The following is a 13,821-nucleotide window of genomic DNA, read 5'->3' as shown; positions in this document are numbered from 1 at the left end:
TGTTTGAATGTACGGACTATACATGATCGATGATTGATTGATTGTGGTAAGACCATTGCAAACTATATACATAGCTATGTTTGCAACGAGACTGAATCTCTCAAACAGAATTTGTTGAGACGTCTCTGTCACTACTGAAATCTGAGAAAAACCCTCGTTTTGAACCTCCAATTCATCAAATCTTCCTTAGCGAGCGCTGACAATGCGCCCGCCACCTAATCCATATCCATAAACAAAGCACCTTCAATATCCGGGGTATCTAATTCCATGCTATGCTGCAGCATTAGACTGGTTGGAGAAGAATCTCACGTAGACTTGTATAGGTGTCATACCGCCAAAACCATTTACGCCACTGCAATGCAAATCGTGCTGATTCAGAAGAGACAAGACACCTTGCTCAAGTATGCAGTGTGCTAAGCATGGTGTCTCGTTCCGGTCAGCGGTTCAAGTAACCGGGCCCTACGGAGATCAGGCTGGTCAGTATCGGGACCTTGGCTGGTAATCGTCCGTCCGATGTCTGTTACTCATGGTATCCTCGTCTTCATCTTTGTCCTTGTTGTTGTAACGAACACGCTTGTTGGTCTTGGTCATACCAGCACCTGAACCGGTGAAACCGACTGTAGCAAGTTAGCATGATCATCTCATGATACACATGACATGGACGGTACCTCTGCTGTTGACCGTAGTGCCCGAACGGAACATAGAGTCCTTCTTTCCGATTTGCTTGCCAACACCCTTGGTCGTGAAAGCCTTCCAGTCGTTTGCTTTCCGTTCCAACGCCTTGTGTCCACCAATCTTGCGACGAGGTGGAGGAGCCGCATTATCTGGAGCAGGGTCCTTCTTGGCTGCGAGCGCCTCGGGATTGATGCTCGCCGGGCCAGAGATGACATGCGGGGATTGAGCGACAGGTGGAGGGGTTGGTACAGTCGCTACTTCGGCTTTGCGCTTCTTCTCATTGGGGAGGGGGCGGATGGAGTCACGACCAACTGTAATGCTCTCTTCGTATTCAAGAAAGCGGATGCGATACTTGGGGTCAGAGACGGAACCAAGGACGGTTTGTACCTTTGCTCTGTACCAACTCTTGTCCGTCCACAGAACCTCGCAGATGTCTCCAGTGTTGAAATTGACTGGCTTGGCAGGTTCAACCTTCTCCACAGCCTTCCTCAACATGGGATGCTTCTCTGGGTCGAACTTGGGAGCGGCAGGGTCGGGTTCGGCGCTCTCGGGAAGCTGCTTTTGGAGCGCGGAGAGCTTATCGGAAAGTGAAGCGATTGCTGCGTCCTGTTGGGCGATAGATGCGCGAATCTCGGCTGCGAGTGCTTGGGACTCTTCACTGGTTCCATTCTCAGCCTCTGGAAGCTGTGCAACAGATGGTAGTTAGCATGAAGTTGTATAGAAAGAACGTAATTCGGGTATGTTGACGTACCAGAGAGGCCCACTGATCCCGCTGCGCTCGCTCATCCTCGAGTTTCGCTTTAGTTTCCTTGAGGTCCTGGATCGTTTTCCGGTCTGCCATGGCTTTGAGGGCGCTCGATAGCCAAATCCAGATACTCTGTTATTCAGTTTGATGCCTTGGTGTGCGGGGAGGGCAAGACAGGGTATGGCACTGGTAGACTGGCACTAGTCTAGGAGCGTTTGGGGAAGGGCAAGGGAAGGCAGGATTGTGTGGAGTGAGCGATGATAATTACCTTGGTCCGATTCGTGAGCGCACTCAATCACGAAATACCACTCGCGAATGCGTGGACGATGGATTGAGTTGTGATGTTGAGCGTTGTGGTGAGGTAACGAAGTTTATTTGCGGCGATCCATGGTAAGATCTAAAGTCCGGGGGAGCGCGTTTGCGCTACGGTGGATATGGTATAGAGGCATGGGACTGTGGCACGTGACTTAGCTGCCTGGCCGAGGTGAGGACAGGCCGATTTGCAAATGACGAAAGAAGTAGAGAAGACAAAGAACCAATTGATTGCTTGACTTGTTGAGTTCTTGGGTTATGTAAATGAGTTCTAGTATGTAATTGTCACGGTAGAGAACTGCCTTTATTCACAATTGGAGCATGCTATGAGTACCTATCTTGCACTTGATATTGCTCAGACCTCACGGGATTGGCAGTGCAGATGTACCATTACTCGTAATTACCCAGGTATATCGTGCATACTAGTAGTAGTAAGATGATTCTACTCCATACCTGCTTCTATCTAGGTACCTATTTGTAGTACGAGTAGACGGGCAATGGCACATGTGGATTTTATGTAGTTTGCATGCTCAACAATTTGAAGTGGGCAACGAAGCAATTCCTCGTATTGTAAGAATTCAGACCCATAAAGTACGAGATTCCCGCACATGGTTACATTTAGAGATTTTGTGTGATAGTCTTGCCAAGCCAAGCAAGACCATAACCACACCTAGTATGCCGCAAACAAGATGCCGCAAATAAGGCAAAGAGGAAGAAAGAAAACAAAGGCAAAAGCAACGGCAACGGCAACGGCAAAGGCAAAGGCAAAGGCGAAATGCGATGTGAAGCTGCAGGAACCTGATCTTGTTCCTGACGAGCCCTACGAGGTCACTAGGTACCTGGAGGCTGGTATGATGCAGTTCCGGTGGGTTTTTCTTCCTCCATTGAGTGGTAGCCATGACTTCGATGGCGTTCGTCGACCTTCTCGATGACCCCACCTTACCGCATTGGGATGGACCACTGCTGCTTTAATGATTGATTGATAATCATTCTCATACTCATTTTCGAGGCTCAAGCTCACTTTCGCATTCATACGAGAACTCTTTCTCGGAATTCATACCCTCGTAGTTGCTTGTAGTCACTACTGACACTTCTTAGTTGCTCGATGGTTCCGTCATAGGCTTTTTTTTAAAACAGGGTCCCGCTTGAGGCGCTACAAGTACAACTGTATGAGTTCCAGTACATGGTGCAAGGCTGTCTAGGTACGTGCCTAGGTAGTTGGGACAATGTATCTTCTACATCACATTGAGTACTTCTTACCTCCTGTGAGTAGGTACCTAGGTACCTATAACTTGGCTACATACATACGTCGTCTTACCACAGAGGAGACAAGAACCGAGTAATTGAAGTCAATTACCGAGTACCCGCTTATGGGATTGCGTCGAATCTTCTTACTCTTACTCTTATTACTCGTATGGTGTAGCTCTGTAGTCACCCAATCTTGTAGCATAGACAAGACGAGGCTGTATTTACTCGTAGTGAACGAACCCTTATCTCTTTTCATACCTATGACTCTTTTCTCTTTTGCCCCTACAGTAGATGCATGCATAGTCATACGTACCATACCGTCCTTGTAGTGAACTAGTGACCCTAGCAAGCCTAGTTCCATGATGCCACCGTAGAAGTTGTAGAAGTGTAGACTTTCTCGTAGACTCGTGCTGTGTAGAACGGTGAACCTTGTCGATCAAAATCCCCGTCATTCTCGTCCGGCCAATTGCTACCTGCCGCTTTTACATCCCTACCTCCAACCCTGTCTCCACCAAAACCTTCGAGACCCAGGTCGAATCGAAATCTTACGAGCAACTTTAGTTACCGAGTAGGTACGGAGTAGATACTCACACATGCCCTTCAGTAGATAGAGAAAGACAAGTAACTGCTCCGTACCAGTAGTGAGTTGCATGGTTCGGCCATTTGCTCCGCTTTGCATTGCTTAGGCAGTCATAATAAATCACTTGATACCGATAGTCACTACGTTTTGTTCATATCCCACCTCCATTCTGGCCTGAACTCCTTCACTCTCCTACACTCTATCAAACAACACCAACACCCTCCATACTCGTCAATCGACGACTCGAGTGTGCGTCCTGTTTGTGTCTGGACTCTGTGGCATCCACGCTTGTCCGTCCTTTGAGCGCGCTCTGCATGCGCCCTTCCTATTCCTATTCCTAGTCCTGGTCCTGGTCCTGGTCCTGGTCCTATTCTTCACATTTATTCGCCTTCGCCTTTGCCATCGACTTCGCCTACCGCACTACACCACCCACGCCCACGCTTACGACCCTCGCCCGCGCCCGCCCTTAGCATCGTTTCACCCTCGTCTCTCCCGCCTGTCCGCATCATTCCGTCCTGCCTTGCACTCCTCACCCTCCACCCATCCACCACCACCACTACCACTCCACTGAACAACAATAAAATCTGTGGAGCTGCGTTCCTGATCACCTTTCGTCATCGCCCCCATCATCGCTTTTCCCCTCTGCACATCGACCTTCACAATACGAGTACACCTCTCTCGCCGATTGTTGTTGGTTCGTCGCATCCGGTGGCGAAAATCCAGTAGTCCCCCGTCTGCCATTTCTTTGCTTGCTAGTCCACCGCCAACCACCAACCACCAACCTCCGACCCCACCTCCCTCGCCTTCGACACACACAGAGAACTTCTTCCTCCATCTTTCACGTCCTCCGAGGGACCCAGAAGAAAAGACCCATCGTGGTCCGCCCAACCCTGACGGCAAACTGTTGGATAGTTTCTTCATTTCATTATCAGCGATAACGCCGTGACCCCGCACCAAACTATCGCAATGGCCGGGACCTCCACCAATGACTTCGGCCAGAACGGTGCACCCTTCTATCTCGACCCGAACCAGCAGGACCTTCTCCTTGCCGCCCTCGCCTCTAACAATCCAGATCCGAGCAACCTGTTCTCGACCAACGACGCCAAAACTCAGCAATCGCTGAACGGCTCGCAATTCCCCTATCCCATCGATGGCGGTATCGACCCCAACTACTTTACATCGCCACAGCAGAGTACACCAGCAAACAACTTTTCCAGCAACAATGCCAACATTGAAGAGAGCCCCTTTGTAGACTACCTCGACGGTGATACAAGCTTCGACTTCGAGAATGGAGACAGCGAGCTGATGATCGGCGATTTGCCCGGCGATAGCCCCGAATCGTCGGAGAAGCGCAAGAGCCCAGAGGATGATGCTGAAGATCCTGATGGCGGCGGTAAGAGGAGGGAGCCCGAGGACAAGCAAGCGAAGAAGCCAGGCCGCAAACCCCTGACGTCTGAGCCAACGACTGTGAGTGGTAACTGCGAAACATTCGAAGTATTCATCTAATGTAGACTTCAGAAACGCAAAGCTCAGAACCGTGCTGCCCAAAGGGCCTTCAGGGAGCGTAAAGAAAAGCATTTGAAGGATCTCGAGACCAAGGTTTCCGAACTCGAGCAGGCATCAGATGCTGCGAACCATGAAAACGGCTTGCTCCGTGGCCAGGTTCAGCGCCTCCAGATGGAGCTTCGAGAGTACCGCAAGCGCTTGTCATTGAACAGCACTGGCGTCAATAGGACACCACCCATGGCCGGAGGGTTCAGTTCTCTGCTTGGTAACAATAACAATGCTAACAGCCACTCTTCATCTGCCTCGGGCAACTTCCAGTTCGAGTTCCCTCGTTTCGGTGGGCTGCCTGGCTCTCATATCCTCGACAATGGGCCATTGGCGAAGTCTTCCAAGTCTTCAGTACCCTCGCCAGCCGCTCCGAACAGGCACAACAGCAATGGCAGTAGCCTAAGCCCTGGAAGCCAGTCCGTTTCCTCCAATGCTGCCTCTCCCGACAAGAATGGCAAATCTTTCAATAGCGCTCCTCGTGCCGGCAGCCTCAACAGCATCTCCAATGGAAATGACTATCTATCGCACAACTCCAGCCGCCGCAACACTAACGCCTCGACAAATCAATCGCGCGTGTTCCAGTTCAACAGTGGCTCATCCACAAATTCGGATTCGCCCTCCAATTCATCTACCTCTCATGCTGGGCAGAATTCGTCCTGCGACACTTCGCCCGAGCCTAGCCACAACTCGCCTAAGAATCCTGTTGATACTATTACTGAAGGATATGTCTGTCATGGGAACTCGGAAGGTGAGATAACCTTCTGCGAAAAGCTTAACATGGCCTGCGGAAACCCTCGCAACCCCGTCCCTCGTACGATGTCACACTCTGACGTCAAATCGCCCCCAGCAGTTCCTACCAAGACGCCTGTACCCGATGTACAGGGCTTCGATTTCTTCGCCAATCAAAATGGCGGCCAGTTCGATCCGACCCTCTTCGGTGACTACCGCGACACCCAGAATGCCATTGTTGGAGATGGCGACTTTACGAACGGCTTCTTCAACGATGCCTTCCCCATCACCGACTTCGGAAGCCCATTCCACTTTGGTGATACTCCAGCCATCCAGAAACCCAATCCCCTGGAGGAGATCGAGCGCCTCCAAGACGGCGTGGACGACGAGGTCGTCCCAGGGGAGGACGTCTCGCAGATGCTCAATTGCCATAAGATTTGGTATGCTATTGACTTTACTCGTGCTCTCCTTCCTAAAAGCCGTCTAACAACTTGTAGGGACAAACTGTCTAACCGCTCCGACTTCAAAGACGGCACCATTGATATCGACAATCTCTGCTCAGAGCTTCGATCCAAGGCTCGTTGCTCGGAGAGTGGTGTCGTCGTCGACCACAAAGATGTGGAGGCTGCGCTCAAGCGTCTGCCGGAGCAGATGTAGTTCCTTGGATCACGAAATAATTGCATTGAGACCCCGGATTAGGCGCATTGGTTTGCCTTGTTAGCTTCTGCTGACATTGTACATGATGGGCTAGGACTATTTTATGTTTTCTCGTTTCATGTCTCAGCTTTTGGCATGGTGCAGGTTTATTAAGCTTGATGATTTCTTTCCATATAACTATGACAGCCGGCTACGACTTGTCATTGTCCCATTCGTTTTTAGCTTCTTGAGGGTCAAGAGACGATTTATCACGATAGTATGTCGGTTCTCAGCCATGGGGGGGGGGGGGGTTGTCAACGGCGTTGATGACAACCGAGAAGAAGATGAAAAATTACTCGGCATTTTTGGACTAGGGGCAAATGTTCTCAACGTCTTCATATCAATTCGAGATTTCAAATTATTATTCGCAGAGGGACATGAAAGAAGTGCTGCACCTCGATCGTGTTTGGTGTTTGTCCACTCCGTACGAACCTGGGATTAAAATCTAATCTCTGCTTTTACAGAACCGCTTTGGAACCGGACCAACGTCTCTACGATGGGTATCGCGAACTCACTCGTTTACAGCCATTGGAAGTCCTTCATGCGGTGAGTTTACTACGGAGTACACGACAATGAATAGTTCCAGCGCCGAAACCCTTGCTATATCTTGATTCCCTATAAAACTAGCACCCTCACGAGAGACATTAAGTCCATGCCAAACCTTAGCGCGTCCTTGGGCGTAACCTAAGTCCCTTCGACAAATTCCTATGGAAGCTTTACCTAAAGAGACCACCGTCGAATAAGCACGTTCTATCTCCGTAGTGGACACAATACCTCATCTCGGGGAGGCTTCTTCTTCTGTATAGCTAAGGTACTTATGACTGGCCTTCCAGTCATTCAAAGAAAGAGCAAGCTAATTGTCCTAGTGGTCGTGTCCATGACGGAAGATTGGTAGAGGTGGATACTCGGAGTGAGGAGAGGAATGACAGAGGAGCGCGCTTGCGGCTCGCCCCGATGTTGTTTAAGTGGGGATCTCTCTTGGGCTACGCAGGCACGTAAGGCTAGTAAGGGCAAGTGCGAATCGCTAGTCGGGGGGATCGAGATGGTCGTTGATAAGACAAGACAAGTCAAGACACGGCAGGGCAGGGCAAGTCAACTCCACCACAACATCATAATTCCAAGACGCCAGGATGACGATTCTTCCAAGTAATAAGGCCCCCTCCCAAACACTTAAGCTGCACCGGATGGACATGCTGCTTCTACGCCCACATTTTCCGCCTGTTGAAGAACGACCTACATACTCAGAAAGAATGCGTCTTCGCGTGGAGTAAGTAAAGACAGGGATTGTCGACATATCGCGTATCGTGCAGATGCCCAAGTAAATGCCGCAGAGGTTCCAGACCCATGAGATCAAAATAGCCGCTTGTTTCCTTCGTGAGAATCTTTTTGGATTTTTCTTTTTCTTTTCTCTCTTCCTTGCCTGACCATGTTTGGCTCGAGACTGTCCAGCTTCAGTCGTGGACAGTCTTCTAGCGCAACATACAGCATTCACCAAGGGACTCGAACCGTCCCAACGGGCTTGCGACGTTGGACGCGCGCGTTTTATATTACACTTCCAATCCTCCTCCTGCTCAACTACCTCCTGATATTCCACTTCACTATATTCGAAAAGCTCTCACGAATCGTCTTCCCAGATCACACCTTCCACCCATTGCCATTCCTATCCAATCCCCACGAACCTACATCACCGCCGGGCAAACCTGCAGGAGATACGGTGCTCGACTACTGGACATGGAAAACCCAAACGCAATTTGCTCCTCTCCCCGATGAACATGATAAGGACACCACCGACCTCTGCGCAATCTTCCCAACCCACCTCCTCTCCAAGATTCAGGTTGTCCTGAAGGTTGGTGCAGCAGACCACTGGACCCGCACCTCCTCGCAAGTCAATGGCATAATCAAATGCATCCCAAACGCCATCATCACGTCCGACCGTGACCACGCATACGGCGTTGAGGGCATCTTCAACGCGACCGATATCCTCGCCGACCTGCCCCCTTCTACGTACTTGACGGAAGAAGATCTAGCGATCTACGAGTCGCAGAAGAACGCCTCACTGGCCGACCTCCGACAGGGCGCGCAAGGGTGGCGCATTGATAAATACAAGTTCCTACCCGCGGTGGAATACGCCGTTGAGCAGAACCACGAGGCGAATTGGTACGTCTTCATCGAGAGCGACACCTATGTCTTCTGGGACAATGTCTTCCGGCTGCTGGAGCACTACGACGAGTCCATGCCGTACTACTTTGGGTCGCCTAGCCCAGGCAGGAAATATGAGCTTGGTCACGGAAAGGGGGAAGGAGAGGTATGGTTTGCATACGGCGGCGCAGGGTACATTCTCTCGTCCCCCGCGGCGCACCGTCTCGTCGATAGGAAGAAGAACGCACTCGGCATCACGGGTCCCCGCGTGACGGAAGAGTACAAAGAAGACATCCAGAAAGATTGCTGTGGCGATAGTATACTGGGGTGGGCGCTGCACGACAAGGCTGGAGTGGACATCAGTGGGCTTTGGCCCATGTTCAACCCGATGTCGTTGCATGAGTTGCCGTTTGGGAGGGCGTATTGGTGCGAGCCGGTGCTCACGATGCATAAAAGTCATGCGGAAGACCTACTTGCGCTGTGGGAGTGGGAAAACAGAAGGGATAGAACCAAGGTGAGTTCCCCCTGGCTGCCGTGCACCTTGTTGAATCTATCTCATTGCCCTATCAACAATCAGCTCTTACAGTTTAATCAGACTAAATATTTGGTTTAGGGTCCCCTCATGTACCGCGACCTACTAACATACCAACCCTTCTTCCACCCAAACACCAACATCACCATCCCCGCCGCCTCTTCAACCGCGACTATCCCCATTCGCAGAATCGAAGACTGGCACAACGCTTACCTGGACACCATCTCCCCTCCCACTTCGCTTGACTCCTTCGATGCTTGTGCTGCGGCATGCCACGCACATAACGAGTGCTGGCAGTTCACATGGCACGCACAACGGTGCCACATGTCGAGTGCGCTGAGGCTCGGCGAGAAGAAGGATCCTGACGGTGAAGGCGGAACAGAGGAAGAAAGGAGATACATCAGCGGATGGGACGTAGAAAAAGTCAGGAAGTTATGGGAAGAAAAGAGCTGTGAGGGCGGAGCCAGGTGGGTCAAACCTAGTGTAAAAAGGAGGTTTTAGAAGTAGTTATTGGAAGGCGTTTTGGAGAGGTTTTTTTTTCTGTTGGTTTTTGGATTCTTTTGGTCGAGCGGGTGGAAAAGAAATGCTTTTGAATAGACGATACCCCTGATGAGATGGAAGATGCATACATAGATTTGGGTTGCATTGGGCCTTTGGAAAGCCATGTTTACGCTTTTTGATCGTTTTTGCTCGCGAGGAACAAGGAAAAGGAGGAGGATGAAGAATACATCTAATGCACATGCAAAATTATACATAATCCTTCTTTTTGGAAAGAAGAGATGTCGCGCTGTGTTATACAAAGTCATCACGATTGAAATGCCGTGAGAGAGTTCCCCCTTTTTTTCCTTTTTAGCTCTTCAGAGCCTCGATGTCAACGATCTAGTAACATGTCGAGTTAGTGTTTGATCCAGCATATTTCGCTATAGTAGAAAAGCATGGCTGTATACTCACCTCCTTAACCGCCTCAGTGCTAAAAACGTACGGCCCGTCCTCCCTCACGCAAACACTATCCTCAATCCTCATTCCGATCCCCCTCGCCCAGGCCGGCCACCTCTCGTCGTTGGGGACGTAGATGCCCGGCTCAACCGTGACGCACATCCCCTTCTCGAACTGCCTGCTCCTCGGGAACCCAGGGCTATCGTGGACATCAAGGCCGATGTAGTGGCCGAGGTGGTGCGGGAAGATCGTGTTGATGGCGTCCTTGTCCGACATATCGAAGCCGAGCGACTTGAGGCCGTCCTCCAGCCTCGACTTCGCAATGCCGTGCAGCTTGTCGAGCGTGAGGTTCGAGTCCTCGTGGCACAGCGCGACGCAGGTGCGCTGGACGTTGAGCAGCAGCGTGTACAGATCGCGCTGGGCGGGCGTGAATTTGCCGCTCACCGGCCACGTGCGCGAGATGTCGGTGATGTAGCCGCCGTACTCGGCGCCCGCGTCGACGAGCACGAGGTCGTCGGGCTTGAACTGCATGTCGTTGGTGACGTAGTGGATTGTGTTTGCGTTGATGCCGCCCGCGACGACGGGGACGTAGGCTGGGCCGTCGCAGCCGTCTTGCTTGAACCAGTAGTCGAGGAACGAGTCGAGGTCCTTTTCGAACTGGAATGTCTGCCGCATGGCGTCTGTGATGGCGCGTCCGGAGTGCTGGCCGGCTTTGCGCATGTTCTTGATCTCGGCTTCGCTTTTTATGACGCGCAGTTCGTTCATCATGTGCCGGAGGGGCTTGACTTTGACGCCTGCTGCGTCTCGAAGGACGGTTGCTATGCCGCCGGTGCGAGAGGGCTCTTGGCCTGACAGGTACCTGCTCAGGGTGTTCCGGGAGATGAGGCTGCCGGGCAGATCTGTGTACACCTCCTTCGTCCGCTTCAGGATCTCGGGTAGTATCTTGGGCAGCGTGTTGACGTCGCCCGCGGTGTCGGCGTTGAAGACATCTTCGGCAGCCTGGACGCCAGATCTGGCTCCCTCCCACAGCTCTGCCTGGGTGTCCTTCGGTCTCACGTAGAGGTGGAAATTATGTTCGCCGCTGTCGTCGACCTTTTCTAGTTGACCGGTCAATCCAAAATGTACACCATGTGTGGTACGGTATTATCTACCTATAACGGCCAGCGCGTCCGGCTCGTTGAATCCTAGCTCCTTTAGCCTACGTCCTACCACGGGTCGTTATTGGTTTGCTCTATTCACCGGTCAAGTAGAGGAAGTCGGGGTCCTGGTGGAACTTGTAGAACACAGCGCCGGAGCGGTATTTGACGTCTGATGCGGCGAGCACGGCGATGGAATTTGGAGGGAGCGCCTTGGCGAGGTTCACGCGGCGGTCGTAGTACTCTTGGGCGGTGATACCGGGCGTAACTGCAGGTGTCAGCAGACGTGTATGGTAGGAGTCATCAGTCAATTGGGGATAGGAGAGATTGTAGCCGCACTTTCGCCGGGTTTCAACAGATGCGGATGGGTCTCATGCAGTGGCTGGCCGAATCGAAGCTCTGCGGCAGAGACGCTGATTCCCCTCCTTGGACAACAATGTGAGATGGCATTTTGCCGTCTTGATCTCCAGGCCAATTGCAATGACCTTGAGAAGCTCATTGCGTGGTGGATGGAGTGAGGGGGGTGGAGAATAAGAATAGGTGTAGGTAATCAAATTATTGTATGACGGCGGAATTGTGAGCATCATGAGAGGTGGATGCCTTATCGATAAGACCCGGTAAGCCTCAAAGTCCCCCGCGGCGGTCCCGGAGGTTATTACCCCCCCAATAATCAACCGACCAACCAACCAACCAACCATTACAAGTATTACTGGAACAACGTAACCAACTGATTGACCAACCAACCAACTAAGAAAGATCCCTCCCTGCCCTCGTAACTGATTGATTGCTCGTAACTCTTACGTCCGAATCCAAATAAAGATAGATCGACTACTAGTCATCCTCTACCTGCGCGGATCCGCTTGCTACTTCGGACTGCTTTTGCCATCTCCAGACTACTCCTCCGGCCTCATACTATTCCCATTTTCCAATTCTTGTGTGGCACAACAGATGCGATGCTCGTTATCTTTTCTCCCTGTTGGGCTACTAGGTAACTAGGCAATTAGCTTACTGTACTATAGGTGACAGCTATCTTCAGGCTGTAGCTATAGGCTGTAGCTGTAGCTGTAGCTGTAGCTGTGTTGCCTCTGTCACTGCCTCTACCTTCCCCACCATCCACAGACAGGTCCAGGCGTAAGGTACAAGCACAGTCACAGGCAGGCACATTGGACCTGCACTTTAACCCAACCCAATTTCTGCCTGCGTGGCCGCCTTACCTTAGCTACGACAACCAACGCATACATGATATCTCACTTGATCTGTACCACTGCTTCCCCTCCCAGTGCTATATCTTCCACCCTCCCAGGCAGCATCCCCTCTGCGACACCACCGTCACCGTGTTCGCTCGATACGTCACCGCGAGAATGTCCTCCTCGGCCGCCAGACCCAGCGTGGTTCCCCCTCAGGACCTCGCATCATTCCAAGAACACCTAGCCAAATCTACAAGGATCCTCGCTCTACTAGGAGCTGGACTCTCCGCATCGTCTGGATTGCCAACCTTTCGAGGTGCAGGAGGACTCTGGAGGACGCACGATGCTACCCAGCTCGCAACTCCAGAGGCTTTTGATAGTGATCCCGGGCTAGTATGGCAATTCTACAATTACAGACGCCATATGGCATTGAAAGCAAAGCCCAACCCAGCACATTATGCATTGGCAGAATTGGCCAGAAAGAAAGACGGCTTCATAACATTGAGTCAGAATGTCGATGGTGAGCACTGCAAATCCGATACTCTTAATCAGTAAACACGCAATCAAGCTGACGTACCCTCCAAGGTCTATCACCCCGCGCCGGCCACCCCTCTGAGAAGCTCAAGCTCCTCCACGGCTCCCTCTTCGACGTCAAATGCTCCGAATTCTTCTGCAAACACTTCGAGAAGGACAACTACACCGACCCAATCGTTCCAGCGCTCGCAATCCCCACAGACGAATCCGATCCCACCACGACCGACGCGATCAAAGAGCGAGAACTCGATATCTCAGACGAGAACGTTGACCTCCCCGAGCTTGACTACCAGCACCTCCCCCATTGCCCGACCTGCAAGCGCGGCCTCCTGCGCCCCGGCGTCGTGTGGTTCGGCGAGGCATTGCCCAGGACTGTGATCGATGACATCGAGGCATGGATGTCAGACAGCGAACACATTGACCTGATCATGGTGATCGGCACTAGCGCGAAGGTCTATCCTGCCGCTGGCTACGTGGATATCGCTAGATCGCGAGGCGCGCGGGTTGCGGTCATCAATATGGACAGGAAGGATGAGCCTGCCAGTGGCATGTACAGCGGTGATTGGTTCTTTGAGGGCGACGCCGCAAAGATCGTGCCCGAAATCCTGGGCAATGTCATTGGAGAACTCGGCGAGATGAAGGATCTCGCAGAGCAGAGTTGATCGGAGTTCATATCATGGAATCCGTTCGTTAGGGATCAATGATTTATTTCCTATTGTTCGGAAGGATGATTTCATATATCGGAGTGAAGGAAAAGAGATATCCGTTGTTGAAGCGCAAAAGTCCAAAGTTGGCGCATGAGGTACGAGGAAACGATC

The 13,821-nt window shown here is 51.7% G+C and overlaps 5 protein-coding genes across 5 annotated transcripts; 3 read left to right on the top strand and 2 right to left on the bottom strand.

Annotated features, from left to right (window-relative positions):
- Nucleotides 1–477: 477 nt before the first annotated feature.
- On the bottom strand, nt 478–1,516 carry BU24DRAFT_404043 (uncharacterized protein; the record flags this gene model as incomplete). The annotated part of the gene is made up of 3 exons (XM_033525619.1): nt 478–617; nt 669–1,359; nt 1,427–1,516. 3 exons carry the CDS (start codon nt 1,514–1,516, stop codon nt 478–480), a joined length of 921 nt encoding a protein of 306 aa, XP_033389320.1.
- Nucleotides 1,517–4,526: 3,010 nt separating this feature from the next.
- BU24DRAFT_338734 (PAP1-domain-containing protein) lies at nt 4,527–6,500 on the top strand (the record flags this gene model as incomplete). Its single annotated transcript, XM_033523142.1, has 3 exons — nt 4,527–5,027; nt 5,079–6,283; nt 6,341–6,500. 3 exons carry the CDS (start codon nt 4,527–4,529, stop codon nt 6,498–6,500), a joined length of 1,866 nt encoding a protein of 621 aa, XP_033389319.1.
- Nucleotides 6,501–7,937: 1,437 nt separating this feature from the next.
- Nucleotides 7,938–9,995, top strand: BU24DRAFT_416655 (glycosyltransferase family 31 protein). Its single transcript, XM_033526512.1, has 2 exons — nt 7,938–9,192; nt 9,292–9,995. The coding sequence occupies exons 1-2, from the start codon at nt 7,966–7,968 to the stop codon at nt 9,709–9,711; spliced, it is 1,647 nt and encodes a 548-aa protein (XP_033389318.1). The 5' UTR covers nt 7,938–7,965; the 3' UTR covers nt 9,712–9,995.
- A 94-nt stretch (nt 9,996–10,089) lies between these two features.
- On the bottom strand, nt 10,090–11,781 carry BU24DRAFT_339405 (uncharacterized protein; the record flags this gene model as incomplete). The annotated part of the gene is made up of 4 exons (XM_033523177.1): nt 10,090–11,243; nt 11,298–11,330; nt 11,386–11,550; nt 11,622–11,781. The coding sequence occupies 4 exons, from the start codon at nt 11,779–11,781 to the stop codon at nt 10,090–10,092; spliced, it is 1,512 nt and encodes a 503-aa protein (XP_033389317.1).
- An 862-nt stretch (nt 11,782–12,643) lies between these two features.
- On the top strand, nt 12,644–13,665 carry BU24DRAFT_456996 (DHS-like NAD/FAD-binding domain-containing protein; the record flags this gene model as incomplete). Its single annotated transcript, XM_033531496.1, has 2 exons — nt 12,644–12,989; nt 13,055–13,665. The coding sequence occupies 2 exons, from the start codon at nt 12,644–12,646 to the stop codon at nt 13,663–13,665; spliced, it is 957 nt and encodes a 318-aa protein (XP_033389316.1).
- Between the last annotated feature and the right edge of the window lie 156 nt (nt 13,666–13,821).

Source organism: Aaosphaeria arxii (assembly GCF_010015735.1).
Source record: "Aaosphaeria arxii CBS 175.79 unplaced genomic scaffold BU24scaffold_1, whole genome shotgun sequence".
Lineage (NCBI taxonomy): Eukaryota > Fungi > Ascomycota > Dothideomycetes > Pleosporales > Aaosphaeria > Aaosphaeria arxii.
Note: the sequence above shows the minus strand (reverse complement) of the source record. Positions and strands in the feature narration are given on the sequence as shown.

Bases quoted from the DNA above. Each gene is read 5' to 3' on its own strand.
- BU24DRAFT_416655 (XM_033526512.1), top strand. From the start codon at position 7,966: ATGTTTGGCTCGAGACTGTCCAGCTTCAGTCGTGGACAGTCTTCTAGC. The intron at 9,193-9,291 runs GTGAGTTCCCCC...TATTTGGTTTAG, and splicing joins ACAGAAGGGATAGAACCAAG to GGTCCCCTCATGTACCGCGA.